The following is a 13,037-nucleotide window of genomic DNA, read 5'->3' as shown; positions in this document are numbered from 1 at the left end:
GAATCTCCACTGCACACCTTCTCTCCTGGTACTTTGGGGGCCTACTGACCCCAGGCTCTAAGCATCCCCCCAGGCCCACCTCTAACATTTACAGGGCCCCAGGGCAGGACTGCAAATGGAAGCCCACAAACCCAGAGATCTAAATATTTTAAAATTCCAAAGAAAGCTAAAACAATTGTTAACAAATATACTTTCATAACGACCTGGAAGGCCAGGTTCGATTTAGAATGATCAGAGACTCCTTGGATTTCTTGGCCAGAACCTGGTGGTACCAGGAAAGCCAGTCCGGCCTCCAGCCTGTAACCCACCCCTCTTCTCTCCAAAATGCTGGTTCTGTTTTCAGCCATGAGGAGACTTTACGCTCAGTTATGGACAGCCCGGTCTCCATGTCTAGCTTCATCCACAATCCCTCTAACAGCCGCTCTCTGGCTACCTTGCAGGCCCAGGGATGTACACACTGAAGACCTGATCCACTCTTAGGAGGATGGGCTTGAGGAAGAAGACTGTGCTGGCCCTGGAAGCAGCGTGGGACCATTTGGACTGGGAATTCAGAGTTTACAGGTACCTGGGCTGGGTCTAGAAGTGGAAGGAAAGTGGGTTTGGGCTGGAGACATACCTTTAGTCACATGAACTCCTCACTTTGTGGGGCAGGGTATGGCTGGAGGATGGTCAGAGGGGAGCATTTGAAGCACAGGGCCCAGCACAGAAGATCCTCTTGTTTGCTTCTAAAGGCAGTACTATCTATCCTGATGGTCCCAGGAAGATGCCAAAGAGGTGTCTGTACTACAGGCTGCTCTGAGCTCTAGATACAGACAGACCTCTGTGGGCAATGTCATCTGGGTGATCTTATGACTTGCTTGCTCTCCAGACTAGCTCATTTCCTTCCTGCTTCCATGCGCTCATCTCAGAACTATAATCCTTTCTGTGGTCTCCTCACAAATTTTCATTCTACTCTGGGTGCAGGATCAGTAATTTTTAAAATATGGCGGTCACTCTTTAGAAAGTACGTTACATGTAACTGGGACTATGCCAGATATCTGCATGATCTCACTGCCTGTGAGATGAACGTGATTACTCCTGCTGGAAGAAGAAGAAATGGGCTCAGGGCAGTGCAGTTGAGGAATTATTTCTGCTGCTGCAAAGGGTGTAAGTGACAGGGAACAAGGTCTGTCTGACACCAAACCTGTGACAGTCCTTGATGCCTCCTGGATGAGAGAAAAAGCAATAGGTCATCTACCTCCTTATCTCCCTCAAAATCTCTCACCACTCTTTCCCAGGAAGGAGTGTGCTAGCCTTGAGAGAAAATACTCTTGAGATGCTGAAATCCCAGTGACTCGTGTGTGTGTGTGTGTGTGTGTGTGTGTGTGTTTTAGAGCTACCAGGGGAAGGGCTGAGTCAGAAATCCATTTTCAATAGTGTGTGTGAATGTAAGTCCCCAATATGCTCTTTATTACAAACTGAGAAACAAAATGATGGGGGACCTATGCTTTTTCCTAATACCCTCTGTGGCAGGAACAGAGCTATGCTGTTCAGACCCCCAGCTACATTGTGTGTGGTTAGATGACACTATTAACTTCTTCAGTGTCCTCTCAGCTTTCTGGCTCTCTGGAAGGACCTCAGCCAATGAATGACCAAGACAGTGATAGCCAAGACACACCTTTCTCAGGATGGACTTCAGCAAGGGGGTGGTACAATGGCCTAGCTATTTCCACCCAGCATGGCACTCTTGTAGTGGGTAAGAGCAGACTCTGGCAGAACGTCTGTCCGGTTAGCATTACAGTCTGATGGTGCCTCATGCCCAATCCAGCTTCAGCCCCTTTCCTTTCACTGGGGTCACTCTTCAAAACTTCTTCAGAATCGTTTCCACTCCCAGCTCTGCCTTGGCATCTGCTTCCTGGAGAACCCAACCGTCAACGACTTTCCAGAGCCTCATACTTCACAGACCACCAGAGCAAACGATTTGAATCGCCAGTCCACTGGAATACAATGACACAAGGGCAGAGATGATGCTGTGTTTTCTTTCTTGCATGATCACAGCACCTAGAACAGCAAGAGGCACACAGTGAGGGGTACGGAGCTCAGTAAACAATGGTTAGGTGAATGAACGAAACCCAAATCTCTGCATTTGCACACATTGGGATCAGCGGGGTCTATGCCAGTGCCTCCTGTCTTCCCCTCCAGTTCACCACCTCTTCCTTCTGCTACACTGACATCCACCCCCTTCCTTCTGTCTGCCTTCCTCTCCCTCAGTTACCTGAGAATTTATGTCGGGCACAGTACCCTGCGCTCAGAACCACCTTCTGCAGTTGCTCCAAACCAGCTGGCCATCTCCTCTTCTGCTTCTCGTCCTTTTCTGCTTTCTCGTCCTCTTCTGCTTTCTCTGCCAGCTGGTACCATTCACAGCACCCACTTCCACCTGTCGGGGGCCAACACCCACCCCGAGGGCTCTACTCACCTGTGTCGACTTAAAAAAGTGTGTAACATGAGAGTTGTGACTTAAGTTTTATTTGGGGCAAAATGAGGACTACAGCCCGGGAGACAGCATCTCAGCTCTGAGAAACTGCTCCAAAGAGGTAGGGGGGAAGGTCAGTACATATGTGATTTTGGGTGAAAGGGGAGTACATGCAATCAAGCACATATTTTTTCTCTCTTTTTTTTTTAACATCTTTATTGGAGTATAATTGCTTTACAATGGTGTGTTAGTTTCTGCTGTATAACAAAGTGAATCAGCTATACATATACATAATCCCCATTTGTCCTCCTCTTGCGTCTCCCTCCCACCCTCCCTATCCCACCCCTCTAGGTGGTCACAAAGCACCGAGCTGATCTCCCTGTGCTATGTGGCTGCTTCCCACTAGCTATCTATTTTACATTTGGTAGTGTATATATGTCCATGCCACTCTCTCACTTTGTCCCAGCTTACCCTTCCCCCTCCCCGTATCCTCAAGTCCATTCTCTGTGTCTTCAAGCACGTATTTTTGCAGGTTTCTGCTAGTCTCATGAAGGTTTCTGCTAGTCACGAGGAGCAGTTGTCACCATGAAGGATTTTAGTGCTTTTGTAGATTTGAGGAGATACAAGAATTGGGCTCGATAAAATCAGCTCCTGAGAATATCTAACTATCTGAAGACCTGTTCTGCCAGTTTTTCCCAGAGCACAGAGTTTCTCATTTCTGCTCTCCACCCTGAACCCCTTTCAGGGGGGTGTTGAAAGTCAGCGGCTGCAGCAGCACATGATGTAATACTTGTAGAGGTAGATGGCAAGTGCCAATGGCAAGTGCCAATTTGCAGTCGACACCTGTCTCTGGAGTCCCCGTTCCCAAACTGTGTCCTAAGGAACACTTACCTAACAAGGCACTTATTTTTAAAATTGTCTTCTGGGTGTCAGGCACCCTATTAGGCGCTCTGTTTACATTATACTTTTTTTTAAATTGTGGTAAAATATACCTAACATAAAATTTACCATTTTAACCATTTTTGAGTGCACAGTTTAGCGACATTAAGTACAGTTGTCCCTCAGTATCCTTGGGGGATTGGTTCCATGGATACCAAAGTCTGTGGATGCTCAAGTCTATTATATAAAATGACAGAGTACAGTTGGCTGGCTCCAAATCTGTGGATACAGAAGGCTGGCTGTACGTTCAGTGTTGGATAGACCACACTTTGCTTATCCATTCATCAGCTGATGGATATTTAGATGGTTTCTACATTTTGGCTACTGTGAATAATGCTGCTAGGAGCATTGGTGTCCATGTACCTGTTTTTAGTCCCAGTTTTCAATTCTTTCGAGTATGTATATAAGGATGGAATTGCTGGATCATATGGTAATTGTATATTTAATTTTTTGAGGACCTGCCCAATTGTTTTCTACAGTGCTAACAAGGTACTTTTTGGAAAAAAAGGGTTCCATGGTCAATAGACTTCATCCTCTAACTCTTTCTTGGAGAGTCACAATGCACTTTAGCATAGTAAAGTCTCTGAGAGGTCCCACAGAAAAGAAAAAAACAAAAAACAAAAAAACCCACCCCCCCTGTGAAAAAAACCCCCAACTTTGTACAATAACTTTGACCCACCATTCCCCAAACTAATTTGAAAGTGGAACACTTTTTTGCAGAGTAACTGGTAACATACCATCCCCTGCTGGTTTGGGAAACAGTACCCTGAGCTCAGTGGGGCCGACACAGGAAGTGCTGGGGCTCAGGGGCAGAGAAGAAAAATCACTCACTGCCCAGAGACGGGACAATCTCCAACTCTCCAACTGGCTTGTTGGGTGACGCCTGCAAGTTACTGTTCTTCCTGGAAGCTCTGCAAACGTGCCGTTTTCTGCCTGGTACACCCTTCTGCTGCTTCTTTGCTTCTTGAAGATTAACTTGACCTTTAGGACTAGCTCAGGCAGTCATCCCTTCCCTCAGGGAACTGACCCCGCTCTCTTGTCTCCCCAGGCAGGGATTGGAAGGCCCTCTTTGTTAGCTCTTATTAAACTACGTTGCCTTGTTAAATGGTCAGCCTCCTCCACTAAATCAAGGTGGGGCGGTCAAAGTTAGTTTCCATAGACAGCCACCTGGAGAGTTTATTTAAGAATGCAGATGCAACCATCTTACCCCTAAAAATTCCAACTCGGTAACTCTGGGGTTTGCATTCAGCAGCTCTAGAGTGTGAATTTTGAATAAGCACCCAGGCAATGTTCTTGGGCAGATGATTCTTGGAATCTTCTGTTGTCAGCTACGTGAGCATGAGAGCCACTTCTACCTCTGTGTATTTTACACAAAAAATGTTAAAAGAATGAATGAATGAACAAATGAATGAAACAACCTCAATTTCCTCCTCTGTAAAAGATGAGGTTGGACTGGATGTTCTCTAAGCTTTCTCTTGGTTAAACTTCTCTTTATAAAGTTCAGATTATTTCACCCAAGACACTGTGTTCCCTGCAGCTTTAGTATCCAAACCATATACAACATACAAAGCCAAGCACACAAAACCACCAGGGAGACCCGCTGAAGAGGAATTAGTCCATGCTAGTACTTAAAAAGTGCCCCAGGACTCACGAACAACCATACTTTTAAAACTATCAATTTTATCACAAGCTAGAGATACAAAGAGAGTATACACTCACGACCACATGAATTCAGTCTCATTCTCTCTCATGAGCATGAGTGGCTGACAGGCAGCACTGCCAGGGCTGACAAACCCTTAAGTTTGGGAATTAGGGAGCTAGGCATTGCGGGAAACCAGAGGCCAGAGAAGGTGCTGGGGTGGTAAGCCCCTTCTCCTGCTATGAGGAGAGGGCACAGACTGTTAGCGCTGTCAGTGCCCCCTGACTCTGCTCCAAACATTTCGCGGTGGAATCTTTGGACGGAAAACCCTGACTCTCCTCTCCCTGAGAACGCTGCAGGTTTTGAGGGTCAACTCCAGCTTCTCATAAGAGCTATGGCCTGAGAAAAATGAAGTCTCCCATTACTTATAACCTCTCAGCATTTCAGAGGAAACGGTTGGCTATGGCTGCCAAGATCCAGCAAATATTTGGTTAGCTTGGAAAGAATGGGTGCTCATTTTCCAATTCTCACAGATTTATCTCTGCCCAGTTCTTTTTATTAAAAACTTCAAATCCAGAGATAAAGTCAAGTGGCACTCCAGGCTCTAAGCATTCATCTGTATCCCAGGCAGCAGAACCCAGAATCTAAACAAACAAAAGCTTAATCAATAGAACTCATGAATTTCCTCCAGGAATAAGACCCAACACAGCCGAAGAATAAGCAGAGGGGCTCCTCACTGTGATTTTCTTTGGGCAGATATTTATGGGAAGGGCAGGGGAATGTTCCCTCAGTTGACTAGGGACAGAACACTATGGCCCATGGCAAATCCTGCCTGCTGCCTTTTTTGTTTCTTTTTGTATGGCCTGTGAAATAAGAATGTTTTTTACATTTTTAAATAGTTGACAAAAATCAAAAGAAGAAAAATATCTCATGACATCTGAAAACTATAGGAAATTCAAATTTGCGTCCATAAATAAAGTTTTATTGTAACACAGCCATACCCATTTGTTTGTATATTGTCTATGGCTGCTTTTGAGCTACAACAACAAAGTTGAGTAGTTGAGACAGAGATCATACGGCCCTATAAGCCTAAAATACGTCCTATCTGGCCCTTTGCAGAAAATGTTTGCAGACCCTGGGAGTAGAGGATATAAGAGTTGACCTTCCCTGGCATTTGAACTAAAAACTAAAAAAATATGTATGCACAGTTAAATTAGAAAACAAACACCTGTTTAACCTAACACATGGGTCAGGAAATAAAACACTGTTGGTCAGCACCCCGGGAGTACTCTGGGTTGCCCTTTCTTCCTGACCAGAGTTCACCAGTATCTGGACCTTTGTGGTAGTATATTCCTTGCTGTTCTTTACACTTCTGCCCCCTAAACTCTATATTTGAATTTTGTTTTTGAACTGTGTATAAATAGAATAACACCGTATATTTTCTTTTCTGTCTTGTATTTTCTTTCAACACAGTTCATGAGACTCAGCTCTGAATTACTGCATGTGGCTGCAGGTCTGTGACTGCCTTTGCTACATTGCATTACATTTCATTACTTTAGCACAGTTCACTTATTCTTTTTACTGTTGGTGGACAGTTGGGTCATTTCCAGTTTTTGGCCATTGTAGATAGCATTGGACATCTTATATCTGAGCCACCACTGACTCCCAAGAGAGGAATGGAATTGTTGGATAGCAGGGTATGTGTATCTTCAACTCTACCAGTTAATGCCACACCGTCCTCCAAAGAGGTTGGACCAAATCACCCTCCCACCAGCTGCCTCCCTCTAGGGAGTAGAGACACTTTGTGTCTTGTCAGTCGGCACTACTTTCACCTCCAAAGCCTGAGCCACGTGAGTTTGCTGCATGTTCCCCCAGCACCTTGAAGAGCCAGATGAGGTGCATGGGAGCCATCATCCCTTCTGCTCCATATCTTCCATTAACATAATTCTCAAGTCTTAAAAATTCAGTGAGAAAACTGTCAATTTTCTAAGAATAAGCCTTGAGATAATGTGATGTCTTTTATTTAGAGTGCTGTGCTTGGCTCACGGGTCAGTCAGATGTGTGAGCGTCCTGACAACCCTTTCCCCTTCCCTGCCCCCTAAGGATGGGAGCTGAGGAAAGAAGCCGCTCAGACAGGACAAGGAATCAGGGAAATGATAACTGCCCCTTTCTCCTTTGGGAAATCAGAGGACTTAAAGGTCAGGGTATTAGTTCACAGGAAGCTGATGCTTGTGTCTTTCTTGGCAGGGTTTTAGGAAAACTGGGCAGAGAGGGCCCACTCCAATGGCCAGCACGCCGAAACCCCATCACCTGGAGGACCATGCACTAGAGGCATTTCTGAAGCGTGATGTAGCACTACATTGAAAAGGCACAAATAAACCCCAAACCCTAGCACACATTTATCCAGTTTTTGAAGCAGATTAATAGAATAACCAATAAAACATGTATAAAAGCTTTAATTAAATCTGATGAAATAAAACTTCATGTTTTATTTATGGACACTCCCAACATGTAAAGGATTCAGGGACACATTCATTTTTACTGCCATTTCGTCCTCATATCTATAATTAAATCCAGGCTGCAGCTCTGGCCCAAAGCGATGCGTCATTTTAAAACTGGCCTTGGACACTCCCTCCCCCACCCCCATCTGCTTTTAATTATAATTACCAATCCAATATGACTGAGGCGGATGGTAAAACTAAACAAAATAATAAAACAAACAAACAAAAAATGGTTGTTGCCATCATGTTTTAAAACGACATGCTAAAGGAGGATTTCAGGCAGGTGGGCGCATCCTCTATTTCCAGTTTTATTATGTACCAAGTGCACAATCCCTTCATTTTACTTTCGACATAAAAAAAGGACTTCATGAAACAAGACAAAATAACTTATGATTATATGAAACATAACTGTGACAAATCACAAAACTATACATATTAATAGAAAAAAGTGTACCTAATTCTTTAAAAGATTTATGACAATAAGCACCAGATGTGCCCCTAGAGTAAAATCAGCCCCATATCCAGTATGATATATGCAGTTCATTTCTCTACGTGAGTGTATATAACTATGTACAAGAGTCTGTGTGATTTATGGGAAACAGATTTCCACTTTTTCCCCCCAAAGTGCTTTATGTCAGCAACATTACACAGGATGCTCTGCTGTCTGTACAAAATAAATCTCTTCTTTCTTACACTCACCATCTCTCCAATGAGTGTTTTTTTTTCTTTACTCATTGCAAAAAAAAAAAAAAAAATGTAACCACAGAAATTCCACACCACCAACAAAAAGTGCCATTAAAAATGCTGCTATTAAATGACATGGTCGAAACAGTCAAATAAAATACCAAATAATTAAATTGGACAGTTACAATCACTATTCCCAATACTTCAAGGCAACTGGGAAGCAAGGTTCTTGGATAGGGGGTTGAACACTTACCTCTGTTCTAGTAAAAACAACAGAACACCACCAAAGCTCTGTTTTATCAGTGGAAACTTTGCTGTGATTGACTGAAGACCTTTTGTTCATTTTGGAATCACCTAAATAATTTGGGGTAGACATGGGTAATGGGAGATACCCCACAGGACTAGTAAATATTTAAATAATATTTAGCAGCTGATCAGAGGCTAAATTACAACTTACATTTTGATGCAGTCCCTTTAGGGAATTAAGACAATGCAGCAGGTGAAATGTCTCTAGGCATACTGATTTTTTTTTTTAATGTAATAGGATAATTGGCCTTGCTGCTGTGTGTATTTTCACAAGCACCAGTCTTTTAAAAAAGGGGAATGACAATCTCTCTTCGGATGTTTACGAAAATGGTTACATATCAAGAGTAAAAAGACCAGGAAATGGAAGGAAATGAGTTTTTGAAGTTTCTACTTTTACTGCTACAAACATAATGATGAAAGCATATATAAATCTTGTGCAGTGTGAAAGCAAGCAAGGAACAAATTTTAAGGTCAGGCGAGATTCTGGAATCTCAGGGCAGCATGTGTTGTCTACAAGGAACCTGGAGGTGTCATGTCCTGGGGCCCTGAGCTCAAACCTGCAGCTGAGGGGAAACATGGAAGGGGAGTGAGGGCCACTCAGCCTCGCAGGCTGCACTGGGCCCGCTCCCTCTGCCAATTCCTGCTGGGGAAGGAGGCCCCACAGGTGCAGCTGCTGTCTGGCACCCCTGGTGCCCTCGGGCCTCAGTGAGGCCAACGGGGAGACTAGAGATGTGCACGAGGATCTCCTCCAGCCAAAGTTTCTGAGGTTCAGCTTCTGGCTTTGTCCTCCTAACCTGTTTTCACCTTAAATTATAGCAAGAAGCCACAGGCAGGCAGACAACATCAGCTGCAGTAACAACCTTGCCTTTCCATTTTTTTCCTCCTCATCACACAAATGAAATGTGTTTTGAGTTCCCTGTAGAGGCTCCAGGATTTAGAATGAATAGATTGTCTCCCTAAGATACCAGAGCTTTCCCTTCTCTGCAGGGTGTGACAAAGGACATGGTCCCTGTTTAGGCCAAGTGACACAACTCACAAAGCCTGCCAGAGGGGTGGGACTTTGTGTGCCGTCTGAGAACTCATGTGGAAAGAAAGCCTGACGTGAATTCTTTTGTAAAGCAGAGCAGATTTTTGTAAAGTGAATGACTTGTCTCTTTTGCACACACGGATGTCTGCATGATGGCTCTCCTCAGATCAGAGCCCACTAGCCAGAGAAACTAGACTGACTGAGTGCACCATCAAAACGGACCCTGCACTTTGTTCTTTATTCGGCTGATTCTACTTCGCATCAGAATGAAGTCCGGAATCAGGCAGAACACTACCGACCGTGCAGCCAGACTGGAAGGACATGTCTGTCAGGATAAAAACTGTCACCAGATCCCAAGTCTGACACCAAGCTGTTTAATTGTCTTGTTGAAGATTATAATTATCCCAGTTTGACAAATAGCATTGTTTCATTTTCCCTCAGAGAACATTTTTAAAGAGAGAGAAAAGAAATCATGAGAGGTCATAGTACTGGAATGTCAGAATCTACCAGGTGTTTTGGGGTTTTGGCAATTTTTATAGCCTATGTCATAGGACTCTGGATCTTTTTAATAGCTTGATAAAGGAGTCACAGAAAACGGCATCCTATTCAGGTTTGAGATCAAATGGCCAAGAGCTCTGGGTAAATGCCAGGCCCTCAAAACAGAGTTTCAGACAGAAAGGTTGCCTCCTTCTGGCCACCTTTCCAGAACTGTCCCCTCTACCTGCCTTTGGCCAGACCTTGCTCAGAGGTGGTGAGCAGGCAATGGCGGGTGGTGGGCATGTCTGAACCACAGTCAAGAAGAGGGTGAGAGCGATGCAAAAAGAGGGAGAGAAGGAAGGCAAGGGAGCAACAGACAGACAGGTGAGGGGAGATCCTAACGGAGGGAGCAGCGGCTGTGCAAAGTAGCCAGACATCAGGCATCTCTAGTTTGGTTTTCTGAGAACCCAGGAGCACACCTCCATGTGTCCCTGCTCTCACAGCTTCTAGCAGGTCCCTGGGCAGAGCACCAGAGCGGAGGCCACGGGTGAGCCAGTCAAGTGACCTTTTCCTTTGAAAAATGTCTTCGAGGTGGAGCCGCTGAAGAGTCAACCCACGAGGGTCTCTGTGGCAGCACTGGGAAGAGGGTGGCCTACCCCATGTCCCTCAGGGAGCCTTTGCTAATGCAACACTAATGTTCCGGGCGCTCACAGGTGCTGCAGCGTGCGGGCAAGCAGAGCCACAGTGGAGGCAAGGTGTACGTAGCTGGGGGGATTAAAATAATTATTTCCATCCAAAGAACAGACCTCTAAATATTTTTTTCCTTTAAAAAGTAGACGTAAGTAACAAGTCTTTAAAATCAAAGAACTAAGATAGGTTGCATGAATATAAAACAAGTTGTAGTGCTTCTCAAGGGCCTGTGCTTGACAGAACCTTCTCACTTTGCATTTGGAGAAACACTGAAAGCAACTGGTTAGTGTGGGAACATCTAAGAGGAGAGAGGCAGCCAGCTCACTGGATGCCAGGCCGGCGCTGGGAAACCTGGGGTCCTCCAAGAGCTGGGCCCATGCTGTGCTTTGGAAGTGGGTTCCCCTTGCTGTGCCTGGCTCTTGGGTGGGGCAGTTCACTGTGCTTCTGGCAATTTGGGTCACCCTTCCGTGTTTGGAGTTTCAGCAAATCCCCAAATTATACTTCCACGTGCACATCATCTCACTGGTGTCCTCTGAAGGTTGGCAGCCAGGAAGTAACAGGTATCTGGTAGAGTGAGACTCTGAATTCCCTTTGAAAAGAGTCCTGCTGGTCACCGGCAAACCCAGGGAGAAAAAGGAGCAGCTGAAAACACACCTACAAAGCCCAGCTCTGACCATTCAGCCCTGCCCTCCAAAGACACACCTGGGACTTGGCAGGTTCCGCTGATTCGCTTGACATCCTTTTTCTTACAGTCTGTGAAAGTATAAGAAGAAAAGGTGGCAAGGAACAAAAAGATTCTGGACGCCAGTGGTAGTGGAGGCCAGGGGAGCTTTTAGCCTTCAGTATAGACAGAGGAGAGCTGGCTAGGGCAGCGATCCACAGCGCTGATCTGCAAGAACGTGGTGTCTTCAGGTCCACTGCGAAGAGACTCCCCAAAAAGGCTTGAGGAACCCGAAGGTAGATCACACACTGGAAGAGAAAGAGCGCACAAGTCAACTGCTACCTTGTCGCAGACGCCAGGCACACAGGGAGCAAATGCTGGCTGGGGCTGAGGAGGAAACTGTGCCGGGCCAGGCCCTTCAGCAGGTCTCCCTGTCCTCGGGCTCCTTAGGTGGGGAAGAGGCTGATGTGCAGGCAGCTGGCTAAAATAGGACTTGGCACAAGAGATGGGCTGAGTAGCAATAAAAGTGAAGTTCTGTAGGGAAGAGTGAGGGCGGCCTTAAAAAGGAGGTGATATTACGGTTGAGCCATAAAAAAGGATGGGATTCTCACAGACGGAGAGATAAAGAAAGAACATTCCAGGAGGAGGAAAGAGGGAGCGAAGACAGAGAGGGGGCACATGGGGCCAAGTGTGCTGGCAAAGCTCAGGTACAGAGCATGTAGGGAGACATGTGAGGAGGGCACATGAGACATGAGCGCAGGTCCGGAGAGTTCCATCAGGCTCAACTCCTGGGGGCTTCGAATGACTTGCTGAGGACAGTCAACTTTATTCTCTGGGAAACTACAAACTACTGAAGGTAGCTGAACAGGAAAGTACCTTATTTTATCCTTCATTTTTGGAAGGCAATGGTTACGGTAGCTCGGAGGGCAGAATGGTAAAGATAAGGAGCTGACTCAAGGAACTTGTTGGAAGGCCGTTGCCTAAGTCTGGGAGAGACATGATGGCACCTGAACGAGGGTGGTGGAAGTGGGGCTGGAGAAGGGCTGGAGAGGAAGATAAGAGGAGAGACATTTCACGGGCAGAGTGAACAGGATTTGATGCGGTCATGTGCTGGGTCAAGTCTAGTCCAGGCTGGTCACGGGAAACCCACCTGATCTCACCTGCTTGTCTGCCCGAGTGTCTAAGTCACAGACACCAACACACCTGTAATGCCCGAGTGAGCTGAGAAGGCTCTGTGGAAAACGTCAAAGCCAGCCTGGCCCATGGACGTGGGGACCAGGCAGTCCTCGAAGGAAGGCACCACACTGCAGGAGCTGCTAGGCGGCATGGTTCTCTGAGAGTCAGGGTAATGTGGGGGGCAGAATGTCTGCAGCTGCCCGTAAAATCCTGAAATGCAAGCATGGCATTGAGCTACTGCAGGGCACAAGTTCAGAAGATCATTTCAACCTGGCTAGACCCTCACTCAGCCTGGCTTCGTATGACAAAATGCCTTTAACCCTTAAGCCCACCTACAAAACCTTCTGACCAAGCATCCATAATGCACTACCTGAGCAGAAGCTCTTCTACCTCCAGGGGCTTTTTATTTCTTGCTCTAGTACCTGAAGCTGAAAGGCTTCACACCTTCCCTAGACTCTCCAAAGAGTCCTGGACACTGAAGGTCT

General features: G+C 45.8%; 1 protein-coding gene across 1 annotated transcript in view; it reads right to left on the bottom strand.

The window, feature by feature from the left end:
- Positions 1-7,466: 7,466 nt before the first annotated feature.
- The window catches only part of GLIS3 (GLIS family zinc finger 3), a gene marked incomplete at its 5' end in the record, with an annotated part of 158,751 nt that continues 153,180 nt past the window's right edge, over positions 7,467-13,037 (bottom strand). Inside the window, 2 exons of the mRNA XM_082400631.1 lie at positions 7,467-11,684; positions 12,580-12,762. Of these exons, the coding sequence (XP_082256757.1) occupies positions 11,548-11,684; positions 12,580-12,762 (320 nt within the window). The 3' untranslated portion in view covers positions 7,467-11,547. The remainder of the gene's footprint in view (positions 11,685-12,579; positions 12,763-13,037) is intronic.

This window comes from Balaenoptera borealis, assembly GCF_965194805.1.
Source record: "Balaenoptera borealis genome assembly, chromosome: 8".
NCBI classification, from domain to species: domain Eukaryota; kingdom Metazoa; phylum Chordata; class Mammalia; order Artiodactyla; family Balaenopteridae; genus Balaenoptera; species Balaenoptera borealis.
The sequence above is the reverse complement of the archived record's forward strand: the minus strand, read 5'-3'. Positions and strand labels throughout refer to the sequence as shown.